The following is a 27,872-nucleotide window of genomic DNA, read 5'->3' as shown; positions in this document are numbered from 1 at the left end:
AGTGGACAACCATCGTATATATATATATATATGATCTTTGTCTTGCAAGTTACTTGGTGACCCTACCAGTGTTGGTGCCACATAAAAAGTCCTCACTCTAAAGTGGTTGATGTTTTGAAGGGCATCTAGCTGTAAAAAATCATGCCAAAGCTGACCTTGCCTGTGCTTGTGCCATGTAAAAAGCACTAAGTCCCCTCTGCTGAGTGATTGGTGTTAGGAAGGGCATCCAGCCATAAAAGCCATGCCAAAACAGGTACAGAAGTCTGGTGCAGTCTCCTGCCTGGCCAGCTCCCGTCTAACTGTCCAAACCATACCAGCATGAAAGGCAGTTGTTAAACAATGATGATGATATACATATATATATAGGCGTAGGAGTGACTGTGTGGTAAGTAGCTTGCTTACCAACCACATGGTTCCGGGTTCAATCCAACTGTGTGGAAACTTGGGCAAGTGTCTTCTACTATAGCCTCGAGCTGACCAAAGCTTTGTGAGTGGATTTGGTAGACGGAAACTGAAAGAAGCCCATCGTATATATGTATATATATATGTTTCTTTACTACCCACAAGGGGCTAAACATAGAGGGGACAAACAAGGACAGACAAACGGATTAAGTCGATTACATCGGCCCCAGTGCGTAACTGGTACTTAATTTATCGACCCCGAAAGGATGAAAGGCAAAGTTGACCTCGGCGGAATTTGAACTCAGAACGTAGCGACGGGCGAAATACCGCGAAGCACTTCTTCCGGCATGCTAACGTCTCTGCCAGCTCGCCGCCTACATATATATATATATATATATATGTGTGTGTGTGTGTGTTTGTGTTTGTACCCCCAACATCGCTTAACAACTGATGCTGGTGTGTTTACGTCCCCGTAACTTAGCGGTTCGGCAAAAGAGACTGATAGAATAAGTACTGAGCTTACAAAGAATAAGTCATGGGGTCGATTTGCTCGACTAAAGGCGGTGCTCCAGCATGGCCGCAGTCAAATGACTGAAACAAGTAAAAGAGTAAAAGTGAATATATATATATACATACACACACACACACACACACTCATATATGTACAGACAAACAGACAAATAGATATATAAAGAGATAAACAAAATAATAAGCATTTGGATCATCATGCCACTATTTTTGGCTTTCCTTTTGTATGAGTATCTCTGTTCTGTGTATGTGTGTGTATGAGTATGTATAGACATGCATAAGTGTGTATAAATATGTGTGTGCACACACATACATGAGAGAGAGAGAGAGAGAGAGAGATATAGAGAGAGAGGGAGAGATAAATAAATCGCTAACATTCCCAAGCTTAATCTGCTAACGATGAATAAAATTTGAAGGAATAACTTGAGAGATTCCAAATTAATTGCACACGGTCAAACCGATGGCGACAGCAGTGGTGATGCTGGAGATGCCGGTAGGTGGAGGTGGAGGTTTCGGGGGACACTGGCTGCGGGCTGATGATGACGATGACGACGACGATGATGATGATGATGATGGTAAGTATTTAATCCTGCAGCGTGTATCACTTTAAACAATTAATCCCAAATTTCAACAGCTGACTTAACAAGCAGAGATTACACATGGGACTGACAATACTCCTAGGAGGGAGATCTGAGTGAGTGGTGGCAGTGGTGGTGGTGGTGCTGGTGGTGGTGGCTAGCAAAAACAAATGGAGAAAGACGGGGGGGAGAGGGGAGGGAGGGAGGGAGAGATAATCTCCTGTAATTAACAATAGTAACATATAAATATGCAACTGGAAAGAAAGGAAACACCACTTTATCTGTCATCATTATCATCACCACATCATTCAACCTAACGATAATAATCCTTTCTACTCCAGATAGGCACAAGGCCTGAAGTTTGGGGGTGGGGTTGGGGTTGGGGGGGAGTATTTAGTCAATTACATGGATCCAGTGCTCGACTGGTACTTATTTCATCTTATTTCATCGTCCCCCTGCCCTACTTGAAAGACGAAAAGGCAAAGTCGATCTCAGTGGTAATTGAACTCAGAATCTCAGAATGTATAAAGAATTAGGGGAAACATAACTAGGCATTTTGTTCAAGCTGCTAACGATTTAGCCATTTTGCTAGCTTACCACATCATCATCATCATCACCACCACCACCACCACCACCCATCATTTAACATGTCTTCTATGCTGGATGGTTTGACGAGAAGTGGCAAGCCAGAAAACTTGCACCAAGCTCCACTGTCTGTCTTGGCATGGTTTTCACAGCTGGATGCCCTTCCTAGTGCCAACCACTTTACAGGGTGGACTAGGTGGTTTTAACATGATACCAGCAGTGACGAGGTCTGTCTTGGCATGGTTTTTCACAGCTGGATGCCCTTCCTAATGCCAACCCCACTTTACAAGGTGGACAAGGCGGTTTTAACATGATACCAGCAGTGGCGAGGTCTGTCTTGGCATGGTTTTTCACAGCTGGATGCCCTTCCTAAAGCAAACTTTACAGAGTAGAGTAGATGCTTTTTACATGGCACCAGCACCACACCAGCACCAACAAGGTCTATTTGGCATCGTTTCTACAGTTGAACGTCTTTCCTAATGCCAACCACTTAACAGAGTGCACATCGTAGATCTTATATGGCACCAGTGCTGACTGCCTTAAACAATAATTCTTTCTAGTTTTGGCACACAAGGCCAGCAGTTTTGAGAGGAGGGGCAAAACGATTACATTAACACCAGTACTTGGCTGTTACTTAATTTCACTGACCCAGAAAAGATGAAAAGCAAAGCTGACCTTGGCAGTATTTGAAATCAGAAGGCAAAGGGTTCAAAAGAAATTGGCTAAGCATTTTGTCCAACATGCTAATGAATCTACTAGCTCGCTGCCATTGTTTCAAATTTTGGCTCAAAGCCAGTTGTTTTAGAGGAAAAGAGTAGGTCAATTACAATACTTGATTGGTATTTTATTTTATTGATTCTGAAAGAAATGGAAAGCAAAGTTAACCTCAATGTTATTTCAATTCAGAATGTAAAGAACCAGATGAACCCCCAGCACTTAACATTTGTTTACAAGATAGACACAAAATCTAAAATTTGGTGGTTGAGGAGGCAGGAAACCAGTCAATTAAATCGATTGTTTGTTTGGCTGGTATGTTGTATTTATCAACCCTGATAGGATGGAAGGTAAAGTTGACCTTGGTGGGATTTGAGCTCAGAATGTGAAGATATAGGCGTAAGAGTGGCTGTGTGGTAAGTAGCTTGCTTACGCACCACATGGTTCCGGGTTCAGTCCCACTACGTGGCACCTTGGGCAAGTGTCTTCTGTTATAGTCTTGGGCTGACCAAAGCCTTGTGAGTGAATTTAGTAGACAGAAACTGAAAAGAAGTGTGTCGTATATATGTATATATATATATATATATATATATGTTTGTATGTGTGTGTCTATGTTTGTCTCCCCAACATCGCTTGACAATCGATGCTGGTATGTTTACATCCACATAACTTAGCGGTTTGGCAAAAGAGAATAATAGAATAAGTACTAGGCTGAAACCATGTGGTTGAGAAGTTGGCTCCTTTACCACAGAGTATTTTATAAATATATACTCTCTGTAACATGGTTGGTGTTAGGAATGGCATCCAGCCATAGACATCATACCAAAGCAGGCAGAGGAGCTTGGTGCAGCCTTCTGACTTGCTAGTTCCGGTCAAACAGTCCAACTCATGCCACCATGGAAAGACAGATGTTAAATGATGATGATACATGTGCACGTGTGTGTGTGTGCATGTGTGATAAGCTTCCATACAGTTTCCAGCTGCCAATTTCAATCACAAGCATTGGCTTGCCTGGGGCTATAGTAAAAGACACTTGCACAAGGTGCCAAATAGAGAGACTGAACCAGAAACCACATCATTGCAAAGTGAACTACTTAACAACACAGACAGGCTTGCAGCTATGCATGTGTGCATGTATGTGTGCATGTATATATAGGCAGTGATGCAGATAAACACAATTAGGCTTGACGCATATATATACATATACATTAACACATATATCTACATATACTCAGAATGATACATACACACCTACCTATATACATACATACATACATACAAACAAACAAAATACACTGTTGTTGATGTTGAAATTCCAATGAAGGAGCCTTGGATCTAGTTTAGAAACTGGTTCTTTCTCTATTGGGAAGAAATCTTGAAATAAACTGAATAATGACATACCTACATCATCATCATCATCATCATCATCGTTTATCGTCTGCTTTCCATGCTAGCATGGGTTGGACGATTTTTACTGAGGACTGGCGAACCAGATGGCTGTACCAGGCTCCAGTCTTGATCTGGCTGAGTTTCTACAGCTGGATGCCCTTCCTACGCCAACCACTCCAAGAGTGTAGTGGGTGCTTTTACGTGCCACCAGCACGAGGGCCAGTCAGGCAGTACTGGCAACGGTCACACTCAAATGGTGTTTTTTACGTGCCACCTGCATGGGAGCCAGTCCAGTGGCATTGGCAACGACCTCACTCGAATGTTTTTTCATGTGCCACTGGCACAAGTGTTAGTAAGGCGACACTGGTAACGATCACGCTCGAATGGTGCTTTTTATGTGTCACTGGCACAGAAGCCAGTTAGGTGCTGTAGAAACTCTGCCAGATCAAGATTGGAGCCTGGTGAAGCCATCTGGGTTCACCAGTCCTCAGTCAAATTGTCTAACCCATGCTAGCATGGAAAGCGGACGTAAAACGAAGATAATGATACCTATATATATATACCACGTAAAAATCACCCACTACACTCTCGGAGTGTTTGGCGTTAGGAAGGGCATCCAGCCGTAGAAACACTGCCAGATCAGACTGGGCCTGATGCAGCCTTCTGGCTTCCTGGACCCCAGTTGAACCGTCCAACCCATGCTAGCATGGAAAGCGGACGCTAAATGACGATGATGATGGTGATATATGAGCACACATATCAAAACACAAACAGAGCCATATATATATATATATATATATATATACATATATACACACACAAACACAGTCAATTTATTCCCTTGCTAGTCTTTATTTCACTTATATCTGCCTGACTATTCGGCTCCACCCTATTGAGTCGGCCACTCCTGTAATGTTTTCATCTTACCCTCCCTTATTACACAAACAACAACAAACACTACCATTAAGTGGCTATATTGGCCCAAATAAAATTAACATACAACAGGAAATCAATTAACATTCATTAAAGTGTGGCAATCTGATTAGATGCTACAAATAAGATTACAAGGCTTTGTAACAACTATCAACTGTGAAGTTTGTATATCATTTGCACCTTGTTTGCCAGCTTACAGTAGTAGTAGTAGTAGTGGTGGTAGTAGTAGTAGTAGTAGTAGTAGTAGTAGTAGTAGTAGTAGTAGTAGTAGTAGTAGTAGTAGTAGTAACAGCAGTAGCAGCAGCAGCAGAGCCAGCTACATCCTGAGAAGTCAGGAAGCAACCACCACCACCGCAATCACCACCACCACCACTACCACCACCACCACAACCATCATTACCACCCCATCATCATTACCACCACTACCACCACCCCATCGTCAATACCACCATCACCACCACTATCACCCATCATCACCACCCCATCATCAATACAACCACCACCACCACCACCACCACCATTACCACCACCACCATCCCCACTACAACCACCACCACAACAACAACAATAGCACTATTGCTTGTTTGGTATTTGAAGTACTGCAAGATATTAATTAAATTAGAGAACAATGAATAATATAGATTGTTGTTAATGTCACTGTGGTGGTGGTGGTGGTAGTAGTATCAGTGGTAGTGGTGTTGGTAGAAGTAGAAGTGTTGAGAACAGTGGTGGTGGTGGTGGTGGTGGTGGTGATGTAGTTGATAGTGATTTGCTGATAATGGTGTGGATTATTGTTGTATTGGTTGTGGTGATAGTGGTGACAAGGTGTCCTGTGGTGATAGTGGTGGTGAAGAGGTGATAGTGGTGTTAGTTGTGCTGATTGTGGTGGTGGTGGTAGTGTTGGTCGTGAAAGTGGCAGTGGTGATAAGGTATCCGTTGTGGTGATAGTGGTGGTGAAGAGATGATAGTGGTATTGGTGGTGGTGGTGGTGGTCGTAATTGTGATAGTGGTCATGGTGATACATGTAGTTGTGGCCATAAATGTGAGAGCTATGGTCATCATAGTTTTATTACTGCTTAACCCCAGGTCAGCAATGGTTCTAACCTCTGCTCAAAGGCATTCCAGCCATGACCATCATGTCTTTTCAGACCATTTATAATTAGGCTACATTATCTAAAATATCCTTCTTTCTTCATTTTTTTAAAGAATATGATCGGAGACATATTCGTCTGCTATTTCTAGCTGATCAAACAACTACATAAAGTGTATATGATAATAGTGATTGACTGCTACCTATTTTATCAACCCCCACAATGATGAAAGGCAAAGGTGACTTTGGTGAAGTTTGAACTTAGAATTTAAAGACAGACAAAATGCCTCACAACATTTTGTCCAGCACATCCCCCTGTGTTTCTATTTGCCAGCAGGTATAGGAGGAAGATGTTGTTGATTATATTGACCCTAGTACTTAACTGATGCATTATGTTATCAACCCCATAAAGGATGAAAGGTAAATCTAACCTTGGTGAACTTTGAATGAAGTGCACAGATTAGAGAGCTGAAATATTACAAGGCATGTTGATGATGCTCCAGCAACTTTCCCAGCTCACTGCCATAAAGGGCAGACAAAGAGGTTGCAGATAGTCCAAGATGATAGAGTGGAGTTACACGCAAAACATGTAGAGATATAACAAAAAAAACCCCCAAAAAACTCAAAACGCAAAAATTTCCCAAAGGTGAGGAGGACTTCCAAAGGCTATTCATGGAAACCCCACAAAAACCATGGTCGCCTTGAACACTAAAGCAAGAATCCTTTCCTATTTGTCCCTCTCATTTGGAAGGGCACAAAATCAGAGTAGGCCTGTTTACTCAGACCATGCTTGCCATGCACATCCACCTCCCAACAATTTTGCTAGTAGGCAGCTCTTCACCTATTGTTTCTGATTTAGTCACAAGGCCAGCAATTTTTGAGAAATGGGGTTAGTTGATACTATAAATGCTAGTTTTAGACCAGGGGTCACCAAAGGGGGTCTGAGGGTCCCTCCCTAGGGGATGGTGAAGAATTACAGGGGTCAGTAATATCCAAAGGGTCGAATGGGGGTCGATGTACAAAAGACCATCTCACTCAGATGAACTGCTTCAAATACTTAGTTAGCGACATGACCATCCCTCACAATGATGTTGTCAATTTCAGTAAAAGATATTCCAGCAATATGATGTGTTTTTCACATTTTCTAACCGTGAAAACAATTTCATAAAAATTTAAAGTTTAATAATGTATACTTGTATATAGGCATAGGAGTGGCTGTGTGGTAAGTAGCTTGCTTACCAATCACATGGTTGGGGGTTCAGTCCCACTGCATGGCACCTTGGGAAAGTGTCTTCTACTATAGCCTCGGGCCAACCAAAGCCTTGTGAGTGGATTTGGTAGACGTAAACTGAAAGAAACCCATTGTATATATATGTATATATATACATGTACGTGTGTGTATATGTTTGTGCGTCTGTGTTTGTCCCTCCCCCCACCAACATCACTTGACAACCGATGCTGGGTGTGTTTATGTCCCCATAACTTAGTGGTTCAGCAAAAGATACCGATAGAATAAGTACTAGGCTTACAAAGAATAAGTTCTGGGGTCGATTTGCTCGACTAAAGGTGGTGCTCCAGCCAAATGACTGAAACAAGTAAAAGAGAGAGTAAAGAGTAAAGTTTTAAATGTAAAAAGTGTGTCATCTTCAATAGAATTTCTTAATTTGTCGCACATGTATATTTTAGCTAACATTTTAATTGCCAGCATCAGTACCCAGTATGCATTTAAGATATGGTACGTAGGGTAGGGTATTAAGATACTTTAAATGAGGAGGGTGGTTGATGCAGAATGGGGAATGGCTAGAGGGGGTCGATACGGAAGGAGAAATGGCTAAAGGGAGGTTGATGGTTGAAAAAGTTTGGCAACCCCTGTTTTAGAATGACAGTTTTGTTTTATCAAGTCAACTCCAGAAAGGCTAAGCTGAGCTTGATGGGCTTTCAACTCAGGGTGTAAAGAGTCAGAACAGATAATACCATAACATTTAGTCCAACTTTCTAATGGTTCTGCCTATCCACCACCTTTCTACTATTAATAACAGAAAAACTGGAGGAGAAGCTTTGCACAGGGATGCTTTCTGGACAAAAAACAAATAGTTAAGTTGGTGCTAACTGTTTTTACCTATGAACTGTGCATACAGACACATACACATTTTGCAACCAGTACATAAAAGAAATGAATATGCGCACAGGAAATTAATGTGCACACAAAAAGCTAGTTACCTAAAATCAGGTACTAATTAATAATTATTACGTATTACACATTCAGTAATTACTAATTATACTTATGTATTCAGTGCACATGTACTTTGTCATAGAATAGTAAATTTGCACAAAATAAGATTTCTGTGCATGTTGGCTACCCAAAATAAGAGGGAAAATTGGTGCTAATATAATTAGACCATTGTTGATTTAAATTAGAATGTGTTAACTTAATGCGAACCAAGCCAAAAAGATTAATTATTATTACACCTATATTCAGGAAAGAAAAGACAAAAAAAAAAGAACAAGCAAAAAAAAACCCCTACAAATCCAGATTAATTCTGGTCAAGAAAGTTAGGGGAGATAAATATGTAATTTTAAATCAATTAAAATTTATTACCATATCAGTCAAGTTAAGCATCAAGCATAAAAAAATAATAAACAAAAGATACCAGTATGTTGGTCTAACTTGATCATCAGCTAAGCCTAATTCTATTTGTTTCTGATCATCTGAATTGTAGACATACTGACCACCAAATTTTTTTCAGTTAAAATACATCCACCACCACTGCCACAACCATCACCACCATCATCATCATACACACACACAAAATTTCAAAGATGGTCAAAGAGTTCATTGCAGTAGATTTTGGCTATTATATTGAACAGTTCAAATAACTATTTATAAGTATCCTTATTGATTGGCTATTACCTCAGATCAATTCCACAATCATTGATATCCAGACAACAAATAAAGCAAAATAACAACAACAACAATCCTTTCTACTATAAACACAAGGCCTGAAATTTTTTTTTTTTTTTTTTGTGGTGGGGACTAGTTGATAACATTGACTCCAGGGCTGAAATGGTACTTATTTTATTGACCCCAAAAAGATGAAAGGCAAAGTTGACCTCGGCAGAATTTGAACCCTGAATGTTAAGTCAGAAGAAATGTTGCTAAGTATTTTCTTTGGCAGGCTAACAATTCAGCCAGCCTACTGCCATCGTAATAATAATAATAATAATAATAATAACAATAATAATAATAATAATAATAATAGTAATAGTAATAATAATAATGATAATAATAATAATAATAATAATAATAATAATAATAATATAATAATAATAATAAAGTTTGTATCTTAGGGACAGCTAGGATTATCAGGATGGTTCTAAGCACTTGAAAGATAGCTGAAAACTTGTGGATGCCTAAGGTTACAGGTAGTAACCTGCTATCCACATAATTCCTACAAGAATAAGACCGAACCTTGCAAATCATCTAAATAAATTCAAATAGTTTTCAAAAAAAAATGAGAGTGGAATTAAAGGGAGTTTTGACCATTATTTCAAATAGTTCAAATAACCACATAGAATCTTCAAGCTGGGGTCAACCATCTTTATCATAGAGTTCTTAGCTCATAAATTAAGACATGAGGTCGCTAATTTAATTCTTGTTACCATACTCCTGCTGAAATACATATTTCTTTCAATAAATTTTGAAAATAATGAAGAATTTGGTAAAATAGCTGTCATGTTGAATCTAGTGTTTGGAACATAAATTAACAAAAATTTTGAAGGAAGATTTTAACTTAGATCACTTTAACTCTTTAGCATTCAGATTACGGTCATATTACAAGGTAGAGCTTTTCTTTCTGGGGAGAAAAAAAAGGAGGGGTAGGTTTTCGATCAAAAGGGATAGTAAAGAGGAAAGAAGAGAGAAAGAGAAAGAGAAAAGAAAGAAAAATAGAGAGAAAAAGACGATCAATGGAGATTGTGTACCACAGAAATGTCCTGATATAAAGTGTAAAGGGGGAAACAGATGAGGTTTATCCGTGGAAAGAAAAGCCTACAGAAAAGACCATGGTAACCTCAGTCAATGATGTCACATGTTAACACATTTATTTGCAAGTAACTCTGTTTTTAAATTTTTCCGGTTTCATAGGATCAAACTCAAGGTGGCTTCATCATTCATACGTGCCATCCTTGCTACTCATCTTTACCCATCTTTTTTGAAACATTCGCTAGACAAAACTTGCCTCTCTACTCTCACTTTCCTTTTCAAGTGATACTTGAAGAAGTTGATGAGAGATTGACCAGAGAGGATTGAAAAGATTTGGCTACTTCAAGGAACCGGCTAAAATACTGCATCAAAGTTTCCTCATTGTTTTGGCTTGGCTTGTGTTAGTGTTATTATTGGCAGTAGTGGTAAAAAGTTTTGTTGACAGCAGTAGATAAAAGTGTTGTTATTGCTGATAGTGTTGTAGTTGTTATTATTGTTTAATCAATTTGTTATTCATTCGAGCAAAGCAAGCTACAAAACTACCTCTAATCAGTCTCTCTCTCTCCATAAACCTCCAGATTAGCATTATAAATAAAACTAGAGAACTAGACAGAAATTAAGTTACTTGGGTAATTAAAGATTTTTTTTTCCCTCCCTATTAATTAATTAAGCCTTTTTCCTTTCTTTTTCTTTTAATCACATTTTCTTTTTTGTTTGATTCTCTTTTAGTTTATACTTTACATGATTGGTACATTATAACACAGTTTATAATCAAGTTCTATTTTTACAGCATCGTCATACAGCTTAAGTAATTTTTAGTCTTTTGAAATGCTTAAAACTAGTTGTTAAAATAAAAATAAAAATCACGGAAGAAAAAAAAAACAGAATGAAATTACTGACTGACTAAATCCGTTTTTTAAGAGGTAGAAGAAGTGTGGTTAAGAAGCGAAGCAGTGAGATTATTGAAGTGAAGGGCACCGAGTTCAAAATCAGTCAATGGGTTAGGTTAGAGTTGTTGTTTTCAAGTGTGAGAAACACTAGTGGAAAAACAAGTATTATTTCCATTTCTGTATTGTGTGATTGGTGTCAGGAAGAGTACAAAAAAAAAATGTGCAAGTCTGAGCTTGCTAGCATCACCATCGCCTAATAGTGGAGCAGTAGTGAAAAGAGTTAAGACTGGAGGAGCCGAGATTCCTTTTAGTAAACAGTTCTTGTTTTGTAGGCAGACCGTGCCATTGATAGGCAATGATGAGTAACAATATGAAATTGCTTGAGTCCAAACATCTGAAGTCAATTGTTCTGAGTAGTCAATTGTTCTTCTAGCCTCAGCTGCTATGGTCCAGCTGCAATTATCAAGTTCTTTGTGTTACATTTCGCTATATCTTACACATCTATTGGTGTCTATTTAAATTTCTTGTACTACAAGATAACTGTGAGATGAGTATTTATTTAGGCAACCAATTTTCTTACATTCTTTGGACATGCTTAATCAGCAAAGTTTTCATTGCACCAATATCTCTTCCATGCTTGGAAAAATGGTTTTCTCTGGGATGATAGTATTCTCGACTGTCTTTGTGACTAATGTTCATGAGTTGTCTCAGGTATCTCATCACAGAAACGTGTAGGTTTTTATCTGTTTGCAGTACATTAACTATCCTTTTACTCCATATAGTCATCTGGCTAATACTATTGCTAAATACGTCGTACTTCATTTGGATTGATGACAAATGCTTGTTGTTCTCTGGTCACTCTCTGAACCTTCCAAATAGAAAAGCTGACCTTGTTCAATCGGTGACCTTGTTTGTTACTGAGCCTACCAGCATTATTGAATGTATTGTTTGGATAGGTTAAGTGGCTTAGCTTACCTTTACCACTTACTGCTCTTTGATAAGAATGAACTCAAATGGTGCCACCTGGTCAAAGATAGGACTTGGGTGATAAACAATTTCAGTCTTCTGAGGTTCATTTTCAAACCACACTTTGTGGTTGCACCAGACAAAGCGTATATCAAACTGTGCATAACTTCTGCATTACAAAATACAATGGCACAATCATCAGCAAATAACATTTCTATCGCTAACATATACGTAACCTTAGTCTTATCTTTGAAGTGCAGCACTAAAATGAGCAGAGTTGAACTTCACCTGTATATGCTAAGCCCTGAAGCCTGTATGAAAGAAAAAGTCATAAACATGACCTTTTCCAGATATCCAAACTACCTGAACATTTGCAACAGGTCTGACCAGTTTATTGTGATGAATTCCTTCATGAAATCACAGCTGATCAAGTGGTGGGAACCTGAAAACATTTTTGTAAGTTTAATTGCATGGCTCTAACAGTGAAGCGAGAGGGATATTTGCAAGGCTGCGAGCTGGCAGAAATGTTAGCATGCTAGGTGAAATGCTAAGCGGTATTTCGTCTGTCTTCACGTTCAGAGTTCAAATTCCACCAAGGTCAACTTTGCCTTTCAACCTTTCAGGGTCGATTAAATAAGTACCAGTTATGCACTGGGGTCAATATAATCGAATTAATTCGTTTGTCTGTTCTTGTTTGTCCCCTCTCTTTAGCCCCTTGTGGGCAATAAATAAACAAGAAATGTTAGCATGCTGGGCGAAATGCTTAGTGGTATTTTGTCTGTCTTCACATTCTGAGTTCAAATTCCACCAAGGTCGACTTTGCCTTTCATTCTTTCGGGGTCGATAAATTAAGTAATGGTTATGCACTAGGATCGATGTCATTGACTTAATCCCTTTGTCTGTCCTTGTTTGTCACCTCTATGTTTAGCCCCTTGTGGGCAATAAAGAAAAAAGAAATAAGAGGGATATTTTCAGTTAAGCTAGACTTGATCTTTCCTTGTTGGTTTACCAAATACTGCTTTGTCTACAGTGATACAAAGTGAGGTCCATCATGCATTGCTATTACTTCATTCTGGGTGTTGTGTTTCCTGCAATTCCACAGGTCTGTTAGACATCACTTTTTAACAGATTTTGTTTTTCATCCCACAGAGTTATACAAAAATCATTCCCTGCCTACCAAATAAGCTTGGAGGGGTTACCAGTTTAGTTCTCATCAACACAAGTATAGAAAGGTTGTATTGGCTTATGCAATTACTAGTAACAGACCTTTGCAGGTCAGATCACTGACCTGATATAGATAGCATTATAACTGGTGTTAGGCAGATTACACATTGATGCAATTTGACCGTGCTAGCATCATCATTACTAAATCTTATGGTGAAACAGTTTTAAGCTTAGAAGAAGGAACTGATATCTTTCTAGTATTAGCTGTTGTTGTTTCAAATCCTCAGGTTAGCTCTGAGTTGATCTCAGACATGCAGATACACCATCAAATAACTAGGTAGGATACTAAGCTCTTATGTTCCAGAATACAGCATGCCTCCACCTAGCTGAGGACCATACTGTACACTCAAATGTGCAGTAGTAAATTGTATGGGGGGAAGCAATCTTTCAGTCTGGCCATATATTCTCTCCACTGTCCAGTCTAGTATCAACAAAAGAGTTTACAGAAGCAGATACCTAAATAATCAATGGTAGATGGGGGTAGAAGGAGAATAAGTGTTAGAAGGTGGGTTATAACCAAAAGTGCTAAGGCCCTTGTAATCAATAAAAGTGTCAGAAGACCACAGACTGAAGTTTGGGCCAGTGTTTGGACTGAGTTATTTTAGAATGAATACAATGTAGTAGGTGGTAATAGTAGTAAAAGAAGAGACAAAGGCAAGCTAAATAGTGTTAATGGGTCAGTAATGAAGGCTATCGCAGTATCAATAGTAGAAAAGACAGGGGAAAGATACAGTTGGTTCAGAGGCTAGTTGGTGAAATTTAAAAAAAAAGTGTTGTTTGTACTTTAGAGAAAGAAAAAAAAGATGCTGTAATAGCAGAAACGAGAAAAACATACAATAAGTATATGGTTGGGTGGTAGACAAACATTTGGGAAGTGTTCATTAATTCAAAGTGTTAATTAGTTAATTAAAGATAGTGGATTGGTAAAAAAAACATTACAGAGTCAAACAAAATGCTTTACATTCTGAGTTCAAATCTCAGAGAGGTAAATTTTGCCTTTCATCCTTTTGGGGTTTGATAAAGTAAAGTACTGTGCAAGTACTTGCATTTGAATTAATCAACTGGCATTGGTATGTCTCAAGCTTCTTCAAGCAAGAAACAATGACCAAAATTCCTAAACAAATTTGCAGACAATTTGCCCTTTTGTTATCAACCCAACTAAGATTGTCTTGGTCCTGTAATGTGGAAGCACTCCGTCGGTTACGACGATGAGGGTTCCGGTTGATCCGAATCAACGGAACAGCCTGCTCGTGAAATTAACGTGTAAGTGGCTGAGCACTCCACAGACACGTGTACTCTTAACGTGACACAGAGAGTGACAAGGCCGGCCCTTTGAAATACAGGTACAACAGAAACAGGAAGTAAGAGTGAGAGAAAGTTGTGGTGAAAGAGTACAGCAGGGATCACCACCATCCCCTGCAGGAGCCTCGTGGAGCTTTAGGTGTTTTCGCTCAATAAACACTCACAACGCCCGGTCTGGGAATCGAAACCGCGATCCTATGACCGCGAGTCCGCTGCCCTAACCACTGGGCCATTGCGTCTCCACGGTCCTGTAATACAAACTTCCTGATTTAAAGTTATGTTAGTTTAAAACAGTGGTTCCTAAAGTGGGCAGTATTGTTTGCTCCCACCACACCTGGGGGTGGTGGAAAGATCCAGAGGAGCATTGAAGAAAAGTGGGGTAATAACAGAGTGGCCAAAAGGGGGCGATGGATGTAAAAGTAAACAAAATAATGGGTTAACTAGATTAAGTTTTTATTTGTGAAATACAGTTATTTTGAATTTGAGCAGAAATTAGTTTATGTTTGTGGTGGTAAGTGGTGGGGGTGGGGGTGGGGCATTAGGAATGTGGCCCAAGTGCCAAAGGGGAAGCAACTCAAAAATGTTTGGGAACCACTGATTTAAAACCTATCATAAGACTATTAGTTTATGTTCGAAACACCAGTTTAATAATGATAAAATACTAAATTCTTTATTATTATCAAAATCAATTGAAACAATAATAGTGTATTTCAACAGAAATATGATGACAAAATATCAAGGGTGGAATAGGTATATAAACCCTAATGGCTACTGAAATTCCTTACAAGAGCAATGACTCTCAGATATTATTAGCTTTGAAAAGCATAGCCAACACAAGCATAAGTTATAGCAAGTAGAAAAAGAAGATATCATCATCATCATCATTTAATGTCCATCTTCACGCTAGCATGGGTGGGACAGTACCACAAGAGCTGGCCAGGCTGAAGCCTGCACGAGACTTCTGTGACTGTTTTGGCAGGGATTTTACAGCTGAATGCCTTCCTAACATCAACCACTCAGCAGAGTGGACTTAGTGCTTTTTACATGGACACAAGCACAGGTGAGGTGAGTAGTGCTTTTTATGTGGCACATTTGCCTTAATTTCTTACTCAGTTTAAAAGCACCACCTGGCCCTTTAGCAGAATCTATGTTGCAAATTCTCAGACTAACGCTTCAGCCTGAAGATAACTTTCCTCAGCTAATCAGAGGGACTCTAAAAGACTATCTGCATGTTGCCTTTCCTCAGAAAACCATAGAAAAAAATTACATATTCAGCAAACTGAAGACACTTTAATAATGACAGCGGAAACAAGAGGAGAGGCACAGCTCAGCATTAAAATTGAGATTTTAAGGTGTCTGTCAAACCAAATCAAAATCGATGAACATCAATGGAATTTGTATTTTTGTGGTACCGGTGCTGGTGGCACATAGGAAGACCATCCGAACGTGGCCGTAGCCAGTGCCGCATCGACTGGCCTCCGTGCTGTGGGCATGTAACAAACACCATCCGATCGTGGCCATGCCAGCCTCGCCTGGCCAGCCTCGCTTGGCCTCTGTGCCAGTGGCACGTAAAAAACACCCACTACACTCACAGAGTGGTTGGCATTAGGAAGGGCATCCAGCTGTAGAAACACTGCCAGATCTGACTGACCTGGTGCAGCCTTCGGGCTTCCCAGACCCCAGTTGAACCGTCCAACCCATGCTAGCATGGAAAGCGGACGTTAAACGATGATGATGATGATGATGATGATGTCAAAGAGACTGTGGCTGTGTGGTAAAAAGTTTGCTTCCATACCACATGGTCCCAGGTTCAGTCCCAATCTCAGTCCTACTACATGGCACTTGGGTAAGTGTCTTCTGCTATACCCTTGGGCTGACCAAAGCCTTGAGAGAAGATTTGGTAGATGGAAACTGAAAAGAAGACCATTAAGTGTGAGTGTGTGTTTGTCCCACCGTTGCTTGACAACCAGTGCTGGTGTGTTTATGTCCCTGTAATTTAGCAGCTCAGCAAAAAGAGACTGACAGTGTAAGTTCCAGGCCTTAAAAAATAATTACTGGGATCAATTCACTCAACCAAAATTCTTCAAGGGGGTGCTGCAGGGTGGCGGCAGTCTAACGACCGAAACAACTAAACGACAAAGGATTAAATATACAAGTCTTTCTTTTTTTTTCCTTTCCTTAAATGCAATTTGAAATATGCATGAATAGATTACTAAAATACAAACAGATGCTCATATATGCTGACTATACAATCTCAATGCATATAGAGTGGGGAAAAGATGAAAGTAAAAAAAAAAGAAAAACTACAAAAATAAATATAATAAAAATGTAAAGCAAACTTGTGTCAGGATTAGTAAAAAATACAGTCAATGTCGTTGTAAGATAACAGTTAGTTTAACTGTGTGACAGCGTGTGTAGAATGTGTGTGTGTGAATGTATAATGTAGTATGTATGTATATGCTTGGGTATAAACAATCTGGTGCTTTTGCGTGTATGTGTGTGATTGGATGCAGAAATCATATAAAATAAGGAATTTGTATGTGCATACATAAACACATACAGACATTAAGCATACACACACACACAAACACAAACACACACATATTATATATGATCATTTCACACTGACATGGGCATGCATACATTCATGTACATGTACATATGCCTGCACACATATATGTATGGATATGTGTGCATGTATTTATGTGTGCATGTGTATGTATGTATGTATGTATGTATGTATGTATGCATGCATGCATGTATGCATGTATGTATGCATGTATGTATGTATGTATGTATGTATGTATGTATGTATGCATGCATGTATGTATGTATGTATGTGTGTATGTATATATATATATATATATATACATATATATATAAACATATACTATAAATATATTACATTACATCATGGTCATATACATATATATATATATATATATATATAATATATATACACACATATATACATACATTTATATATATATATATATATATATATACACACACATATATATATATAAACATATACACGCGAAACATATACATGTACATATATTAGAAACACGTGTATACAAACACGATGATGATATATCTAAGTCAATATATTCGGGTGAACAAAACATATAAAGCACACACACACACACACACACACGCGTGCACACACATACACACACATATATAGACATTTCTAATTACAATTTCTTTCTCATACATTTGCATATAGATAAACAAAATGAGAAATAAAAAACCCCAAAACAAAACATAATCAATACACATGCACACATACATAGAAACCTGATTGCATTTCTGAGAGTTACTGGAAGCATGGCAACGTGTGGCATCAGCCTGTCTCCGAGTTCTTGGCCGGCATTAAGAATCATGGTAATATTTACTGAATTTGGGCAAGCGGAATGGAAATATTGTGCTGGTGGTGGTGGTGGTGGTGGTGGTGGTAGAGTGGTGAAGAGTGTATGAGAGGGGAGAGAGAGAGAGAAGGGGAAAAGACAATGAAATAGTGAGAGAGGAAAGAGTAAGATATAAGTGAGTCAGGAGAGAGAGAAGAGGGGTGAAGAAAGAGAAAGACAGAAAGTGAGAGAGTAAGTGAAAGTGAAGGCGGTGAGATAGGAGAAGAGAAAGTGAGAGAGAGAGAGAGAGGGACAGAGAGGGGGGACAGAGAGAGAGTGTGTGTGTGTGTGTGTGAAAGAGTGAAAAAAACAGAAAATGCAGAAGAAAGGAGGTAGAGAAAAAAGGAAGAAAAAGAGAGAGAGAGAGAGAGTAGGAAATGAAATGAAGAGAAAAGGAAAACAAGGAGATGGTAAGCAAATAAAATGCAATAATAATAAGAAAAGACACCAAGTACCAGGCATTTAACCTTCTTAAGTTGTTGAGTCAGTCCTGATCCTGAGAAAAATCTACGATCAACGAAGTTCTAATTGTGACCAACCCCACTGAATTTTTCAAAGTCTATCTATTTTTAAGGATTATAAAAGTGGAATTTGAGGAAAATTTGCCTGCTCTTTCTAGTAGATTGAGTAATCTCATAAAGACAATGTACAATGATGGTGGTGGTGGTGTGTTGTTGGTGGTGATAAGTGGTGGTGGTGGTGGTGGTGGTAGTGGTGGTGGTGTCGGTGGTTACTGTGGTATGGGTGTTAGCTGTATTGGTAGTAGATAATAAAGGTTGTTTCGGTCGTGGTGGTTGCTGTGGTATGGGTGGTAGTTGAGTTGGTAGTGGATAACAAGCACTCCACTGTTTATAACGACAAAGGTTCCACTTGATCCGATCAACGGAAATACCTGCTCGTGAAATTAACATGCAAGTGGCTGAGCACTCCACAGACACACATACCCTTAATGTAGTTTCCAGGGAGATTCAGCGTGACACAGAGTGTGACAAGGCTGGCCCTTTGAAATACAGGTACTACTCATTTTTGGCAGCTGAGTAAACTGGAGCAATGTGAAATAAAGTGTCTTGCTCAAGGACACAATGCACTGCCAGGAATTGAACTCACAACCTTGTGATTGTGATCTGAATGCCCCTAATCACTAAGCCACTAGTGGAAGGTGATGGCCATGTTGGTGGCAGTATGGGTGATGTTTGTGATAGTAGTATAGTAACTGTGTTGGCAACATAGTGGTATTGTTGATGTGGTTGTGGTGGCAGTGGTAGTGAAGAGAACGGTGGCATAGTGGGTGATGATGCTGCTGGTTTTCTTTGTGGATTGGCATTATTGGAGTGGCGATTTAGTGGTGGTGGTAATTATGTGTGGCGAGCTGACAGAAACATTAGCGCGCCGGGCGAAATGCTTAGCGGTATTTCGTCTGCCGTTACGTTGTGAGTTCAAATTCTGCCGAGGTCCACTTTGCCTTTCATCCTTTCGGGGTCGATAAATTAAGTACCAGTTACGCACTAGGGTCGATGTAATCGACTTAATACCTATGTCTGTCCTTGTTTGTCCCCTCTATGTTTAGCCCCTTGTGGGCAATAAAGAAATAGGTAATTATGTGTTGGTGATGATGGCTGTAGTGGTTAGTGATGCTGCAGTGGTAGTGGTGGTGTTGAGGAAGGTGATGATGGTGGTATTGGTTTTTATAGTGTATTAGTAGTAGTAGTAGTAGTAGTAGTAGTAGTAGTAGTGATGATATAGGCATTGTGTTGGCAATGCAGTGGTATTGTTATATATGGTTGAGGTGGAGTGGCAGTGGTGATGGTGGTAGTTATTGATGTTGTAATGGTTAGTGTATTATAGTGTATATAAACATGGTTATGACAATGTATCAAAACAAAGCCAGTTGACCTGCTAGAAATAGCAGCTAAATTTTCTTCCTGTCATACTTAAATCAAAAAATAAAAAATATATCAAATAGTGTAGTCCCTGGTGTGCAAACCGAAGGGATGGTCATACTGGACTACCTTTGATCCTATGCTTGCTTTATCTTTTTATCTTTTATTTTGTTTCAGTCATTAGACTGTGGCCATGCTGCAGCATTGCCTTGAAGGGCTCTGTCAAAGAAATCAACCAGTTTTTATTTTTAGGTCAGGTTCTTGTTCTACCAGTCATTTTTGCTGAACTACTATGTTGTGAGGATGTAACCAAACCAACACTGGTTGTCAAGCAGTAATGGGGGACAAACATGCACACACACACACACACCACACACACACACACATATACACAACAAGTTTCCATACAATTTTCATATACCAAATTCATTCACAAGGCATTAGTCAGCCCAGGACTATAGTAGCAAACACTTGCCGAAGGTGCCACGAAATGGGACTGAACCCAGAACCATGTGACTGAATGCAGAGAAAAAAAAGCAGAGAAAAAAAAGCATAAAAGACAAAAGAAAAAAACACTGGAAGACCTTTGATCATGGTATTGCTTAAACATAGCTGTCTTGGGGTTAAACAATACCAGCTACTACAACTAGAAAAACTATTTAGGGAGGGTGATGAACCCTGTAGCCTTGATTGGTAATCCTCTACAGAAAAAAAATTAAAATAAATGCGCCCTTTTAAAGCCTAGCCAGGCTCATGGGCCTGATTTCCTGGTTTCAATGGCGTATGTGTTCCCCAGCTGGACTGGACTGGACTGGACACCAGTCCATCACAGCGTTACTCATTTTTGCCAGCTGAGTGGACTGGAGCAACATTGAAATGAAGTGTTTAGCTCAAGAACACAACGCGTCGCCCGGTCCAGGAATCAAAATTACAATCTTATGATCATGATGCTGACATCCTAACCACTAAGCCACGCGCCTCCTCATCCTCTACAGAAGGAGTCTCAATAAGAACACAAGGAGAGAAGGAAAGAAAGACAGATAGAAAGAAAGGAGAGAAGGAAAGAAAGGAAAGAAGGAAAAAAGGAGAGAAGGAAAGAAAGAAAGGAGAGAAGGAAAGAAAGGAGAGAAGGAAAGAAAGACAGATAGAAAGAAAGGACAGTAGAAAGAAGGAATGGTAAGAAGAAGTAAAGAATGAAGGTGGGAAGGAAAGAAGAAAGGAGAGAAGGAAAGAAAGGAGAGAAGGAAAGAAAGACAGATAGAAAGAAAGGACAGTAGAAAGAAGGAATGGTAAGAAGAAGTAAAGAATGAAGGTGGGAAGGAAAGAAAGAAAGGAAAGAAAGGGGGAAAAGAAATGACAAAACAAAAATAAAGAAGGAAGAGTAGAGAAATGTTTAAAAATAGTTTCTGTTATTTTTACTAATTCTTTTTGAATTAAATTCTTGGATCATTTTGAAAATTAATTAAAGACAGACAATCTATTCTTGTTAGAAATATGGTAATGGAAGAATTAAAATGTATGTATTCAACTTGGCAGAAGCCATCCGTTTCCAAGCAATTAAAAAGAGACAAATCTGACATCACTTCATCATAAGACAGTAGAAAGCAGCAAGCTGGCGGAATCGTTAACATGCTGCGTAAAATGTTTCTGAGTTCAAATCCTGCCGAGGTTGACTTTGCCTTTCATCCTTTCGGGGTAGATAAAATAAGTACCAGCATAGCAACTGAGGTCAATGTAATCAATTAACCACTTTCCTCGAAATTACTGGCCTTGTGCCAAAATTGGAAATCATTATTATTATTGGGTCATCCCATAAACAATACAGTTTTTTTAATACTTTTTTTCTTTTTCAAAATTAAGATAAACAAAGTTCTTTTTTAATCTAAAATATACACTCCTTCATGTTCTACAATACTCTCCCATCTATTTGGCAGATTTGCAAGGCCCCTCTTCCAAAATTTCCTTGTCCATGATGGAAAGTACTCCTCCAGTACTGTTCTGATCTCATTTACAGAAAACATATTTTTTCCGTCCAAATGATTTTGAAGACTGCAGAATAAATGACAATCAGATGGGGCAATGTCTGGCGAATATGGTTAGTGGGGCATCGTTTCCCATTCAAACTGCTCCAGCCTTTGGAATGTCATCCTCGTTGTATGTGGTCGAGCATTATCCTGATGGAAGAATACCTTTCGTCTTGAAACCAGAGATGGTCGTTTTTCTTCTAGCTGTGTTCAATGATTGTTGAAATACCAAATCCAAGCTTCTCTGCTAGTTCCTCAACAGTTACGATGGGATTTTGTTCCACCAGGGTGTGCAGAACATCCTTGTCAAGCTCTACAGATCATCCAGGATGAGGCTCGTCTTCTAGGCTGTAGTTTCCGGCTTGAAATTTCTGGAATCACTGTTGACATTGGCTTATGCTTATTGTCCAATCCCCATATTTGCATTAATATTCCTTGCACTTTCCATTGCATTGTTGCCTTTATTGAACTCATAAAGCAAAATATGCTGAGTATGCTCCTTTGTCACTTCTATTATAGCTTTGAAAAAATAACTGTTAAAATCGAACTGCACTCTTCAAAATTTGCACTAAGAATAAGTAAAAGGTAAAAGGCTAGCATGGGTTGGACGATTTGAATAAGGTCTGGTGAACCAGATGGCTGCACCAGACTCCAATCTGATCTGGCAGAGTTTCTACAGCCGGATGCCCTTCCTAGTGCCAACCACTCTGAGAGTTTAGTGGGTGCTTTTACATGCCACTGGCATCAGAGCCAGTCAGGTGGTACTGGCAACGGCCATGCTCAAATGGTGCTTTTTATGTGTCACATGCACAGGAGCCAGTCCAGCGGCACTGGCAACGACCTCGCTTGAATGTTTTTTCACGTGCCACGAGCACAAGTGCTAGTAAGGCGACGCAGGTAACAATGAATATATAATTAAAGAAGAACACTACAGTCTACATTTTCAGACTGTGTCTAGAGGTAGGGGATTATGTAGTATACTTCTTTATGCAGTATATCAAAGGTAGTGAGGTAGTGGTGATCAGCCTGAAAGAGTTTGTCTCCGTTCAAGTTCTTGACTGAACCCAGAAATAGTTAATATGTTGAGTAAACAAAATTAAATGGTTTAACAAGAAATCAGTTCTGAGCAGATTATAGTTTGTTGGAAGCTTACCATTAATAACAATGGCATGAAATTCTTAATATAACAAATATATCTTTATCATCATCATCATCATCAACCTCATCATCATTTAACGTCCATTTTTCCATGCTGGCATGGGTTGGACAGATGTCTTAGATGTCTTATATATATAACCTTCTATAGCCCTTAATTATAAGATGTTTATACTTCAACCGTAAAGGCTTTTTTAATATACTGCCATGCTTTTTGATGGAATCCTTTTCTGTAGAGAAAGGGACTTCATCCTATATTGTTAGTATATATATATATATGAGCAAGGCACTTTATTTCACGTTGCTCCAGTTCACTCAGCTGTAGAAATGAGTTGCGATGTCACTAGTGCCAAGCTGTATCGACCTTTGTCTTTCCCTCGGATAACACTGGTGGCGTGGAGAGGGGAGGCTGGTATGCATGGGCGACTGCTGGTCTTCCATAAACAACCGTGCCCGGACTTGTGTCTAGGAGGGTAACTTTCTAGGTGCAATCCCATGGTCATTCATGACCGAAGGGGGTCTTTACCCTTTACATTCATATATATGTATATAATTATATATATATATGCTTGTGTGTGTGTGTGTATATATATATATATATATTATATATATATATATTTATACACACACACACACACAAGGCTGTGTGGTAAGAAGCTTGCTTCCCAACCACATGGTTCTAGGTTTAGCCCCACTGCATGGCACCTTGGGCAACTGTCTTCTACTATAGCCTTGATGGAAGACTGGAAATGTCGGGATTGTAAAAATGACATTGAAACTTATAAAACGGTCCTCGACAGATTTAAAATGATTTAAGAGTAACTGCAGGTTTAATTTATATGCTCTAGACAACGATATGCTACGTACGTAATTAATCTTATGCACTTATTGTTAAAGAGACACTACAGCATGTGCCAATGAGGAACTCTCTGAAACATCAAAGGTGTTTTGACAAGGTCATATGTATGCTGCTATGCTGCAATAAATAACAGCCAAATATCCCCCACCTGCCCACCTACACACCCAAAGGTCACACAATAAAATGGACATTTGGAACAATATAATCCTACAAAGTCATTTTTTAAAAAATCGTGAACACATGGGATAATGTAGCTGTAGATATGATGATTAGGAAAAAAAAAAATTATGAGATTATATAGGTGCAGGTATGGCTGTGTTAAGAAGCTTGCTTGAAGGTGTCGAGCTGGCAGAATCATTAGCACGCTGGGCGAAATGCTTAGTAGTATTTCATCTGCTGTTATGTTCCGAGTTCAAATTCTGCCAAGGTTGACTTTGCCTTTCATCCTTTTGGGGTCAATTAAATAAGTACCAGTTACACACTGGGGTCGATATAATCGACTTAATCTGTTTGTCTGTCCTTGTTTGTCCCCACTGTGTGTGGGCCCTTGTGGGCAGTAAAGAAATAAGAAGCTTGCTTCCCAATCACATGGTTCTGGGTTCAATCCAACTGCATGGCACTTTGGGCAAGTTTACTACAATAGCCCAAAGCCTTGTAAATGGATTTAACAGATAGAAACTGAAAGAAGCCTGTCACACACACACACATATATGTATATATATCTATCTGTGTGTTTCTTTGTGTTTGTGTTTGTCTTCCCCCACCACCACTACCACCACTCGACAGTGTTGGTATGTTTATGTCCCTATAACAGCAGTGCAGCAAAAGAGACTGAGAGAAGAAGTACCAGGCGAAAAAAAAAAAAGAAAAAATTCTGATTTTGTTTCATTCAACTAAAAATTCTTCAAGGTGGTCATCTGCAACCAAATAGTTGAAACAAATAAATGATAAAAGATTAAACATACAAGTCCTTTTTTTCTCCTCTTCTCTTAAATGCAATTTGAAATTTGCCACGCCTGTGCTTATATATATTAGATAATAAAACAAATGGGTTACACCTGGTAGCCTACTGGTAAAGCACGGTCACTTTCATAGTGTTCGTTATGTACATGGTAAATGAAAGACAGAAGATAGAATATACCAGAATTTTTATTATTAATCACAACAATTGTTTCAACACATCTAACATTGATTCCTCATGTACAGGACACTTAACAACTTCTTCAGGAGCATCCAGTGGTAAAGATGTGTCTCACTGGGTGATAAATATATACATCATCATCATCATCATTTAGCGTCCACTTTCCATGCTAGCATGGGTTGGACGGTTCAACTGGGGTCTGTGAAGCCAGAAAGCTGCATCAGGCCCAGTCTGATCTGGCAGTGTTTCTACAGCTGGATGCCCTTCCTAACGCCAACCACTCCGTGAGTGTAGTGGGTGCTTTTTACGTGCCACCCGCACATATATATATATATATATATATACAACTTGTTAAAATAACAGTTCTGCAATCTATCTTATTTCATAGAAAGAAAAGCGGTGAAACGAAGGAAATGTCTTTATTTATATAAAAGATTGAAAATAAAACCATAGATGCCATAAAAAAACAAACATGCAATACAGCAAGAAAAGTACTAAAAATGACCGTTAACAGATATGGATGTATAAATGCATGGTGTGTGCATACTCGCACATACAATCATCCATGAAAATGTAAGCATACACATACATGTGGTATCTCTACTCCAAGGAATCCTTGTCTATTTTGTGGACCAATTAGATCATTAATAGAATTTTTGAAAGACTCTCAAGATGCCTACACACATATAAATGTACTTTTGCACAATGCAGTGGGAATGAATTTGAGTAACTGTTAACATAATTTACTTTAAGGTATGGATGAATTAAGTTTAGTTTTAACCTCTCCATTCTTATAAACACCAAGTAGCTATTTAATTTGCTTAATGATCGTGAAGCTAACTTTCTTCCTACACCTCAATCCTTGGATCTCACATTTATATATATATATATATATATATATATATATATATAATCATCATCATCGTTTAATTTCCGTTTTCCATGCTAGCATGGGTTGGACGGTTAGATCAGGGTCTGGAAAGCCAGGAGGCTGCGCCAGGCTCCAGTCTGATTTGGCAGTGTTTCTACAGCTGGATGCCCTTCCTAACGCCAACCACTCCATGAGTGTAGTGGGTGCTTTTTACATGCCAGCGGCACAGGGGCCAAAGAAGGCTGGCTGGCAAACGGCCATGATCAGTTGGTGCTTTTTACGTGTCACCGACACGGATGCCAGTCAGGTAGCGCTGGCATCGGCCACGTTCGGAAGGTGTTTTTACATGCCACCGGCACAGGTATCTTAACTACAATTTCCATTTGATTTTTATTTTGACACATGCACGCACACACACATACACACATACACAACAGGTTTTGTCCACCTTCTGCTTACCAAATCCACTCATAGTGCTTTAGTTGACTTGGGGCTATATTAATTAGAAGGCACTTTCCCAAGGTGATTTATAATGGAACTGAACTTGAAACCATGCAGTTGGAAGCAAGCTTCGTAACTACACAACTTATGCCTGCACCAAGCTAAACAGATATTAATATATGGATTTAATATATATATGAGTTTTATTGTGTTTGTGTAATTTAGATGTAACATCTTCCCACACCCAAGACATATATTGTTAATTCTGAAATTGTCAATCAAGATGGTAAAAGTCAAATTCTGTAATAATAAAATTTGGAAACTAGCCAAACTAAAGATTTTTGTGGACACAAGCTGAATCCATTATTTAGGTTCCGTCAGTTTATATCTAATAACATTTGCAATACTACTGCAACCATGGAAAAAAGATAGATCAACTTATTGATTGTTTTCATCCGAACATAAATGTCATTTAGTACAATTCCATTATTAATGGTTTAGTTGTTTAGCAGTCGTTTGTTGATGTGGGGTGTTGTTAGCTTTTTTTACTGGAAACACACATATGGCAGATATATATGCAAGTGTGCTAACAATGGACACATGCAAATGTGAATGGTTTTAACAATGAGAATGGTTGCTGGGGTGGAAGGAGTCTAACCAGAGCAGCTAGTCAAGAAACTGAAAATAAGGGCATCTGAAGTCAAGGTACAGTAAAATGAAAGCTCTAGGGCTAAAGCACTGTAAAAGGGGGGACCTAGAAGCAATAAAACAGAAGACCAGAGACCAAGACACTTGATAAAAGATATCCATCCAGAGGCTAAGGTATTTTAGAAAACAAACAATCAAAAACTTGACATTAACTTTTATTGAAAAAAAGGCATAACTACAGTTTATTACCCCACCAACTTTGTTGCCTCATACCTTCCAGAAAAATAGATACTTTTAAACGAAACTTTCACCAAATAATTGCTTATATCCTGTAGATCGAGCAAATGTAAAGATTTGTTGGAAAAAGTTTTTCAAGGGGTTGAGAAGAGGAGTTTTAGAAAATTCACAGGACCCAACATAAGTTGGAATTTTTCTGTTTTGATGGAGCTGTTTTCCAGTGTTTTTCACCAAAGTCTTTAGAATGAAGGGAGGCATCTTTTCATGAAAAAAAAAAAATAAAAGAATTTCGAAAGTTCTTTCACTTCCACCACCCCTCACCACCCCAGTCCAAAATGATTTTGGCCATTTTTTTTTGTTTTTTACTGCATACTTAAAACCCGCAAAAGAAACATTTTCAGCTTTGAAAAAAACTTTTAATAATTTCAGAGGAAAATGTGTGATTTAAGGGAGATCTGGCTGTTGTTTCTAGCATATCCCAAATTTTCTCTCCTGATTTCTTTCTCACACATCTATTGATATTTTTCAATATTTTTCTCCTCATAAACAAATTTTATGGAATGATGATGTCAAAGTAACTCACATGTAGTCCCAATGAGTGAGGTCACGTTATGTGTGTAAGA

At 38.9% G+C, this 27,872-nt stretch overlaps 1 protein-coding gene across 8 annotated transcripts in view; it reads right to left on the bottom strand.

Annotated features, from left to right (window-relative positions):
* The window catches only part of LOC115221035 (protein furry), a 234,962-nt gene that overhangs the window by 169,497 nt on the left and 37,593 nt on the right, over positions 1-27,872 (bottom strand). For 5 of the 8 annotated variants that reach the window (XM_036510294.1, XM_036510297.1, XM_036510298.1 and 2 more), the window contains exon 1: positions 17,876-17,998. The exons of 2 other annotated variants lie outside the window; for them this stretch is intronic. In XM_036510294.1, coding sequence (XP_036366187.1) covers positions 17,876-17,877 — 2 coding nt within the window. In that variant the 5' untranslated portion in view covers positions 17,878-17,998. Of the gene's footprint in view, positions 1-17,875; positions 18,003-27,872 lie in introns of those variants that run through there. One more of the 8 variants, XM_036510300.1, reaches the window with a different exon arrangement.

Source organism: Octopus sinensis, linkage group LG17 (assembly GCF_006345805.1).
Source record: "Octopus sinensis linkage group LG17, ASM634580v1, whole genome shotgun sequence".
NCBI classification, from domain to species: Eukaryota; Metazoa; Mollusca; class Cephalopoda; order Octopoda; family Octopodidae; genus Octopus; species Octopus sinensis.
The sequence above is the reverse complement of the archived record's forward strand: the minus strand, read 5'-3'. Positions and strand labels throughout refer to the sequence as shown.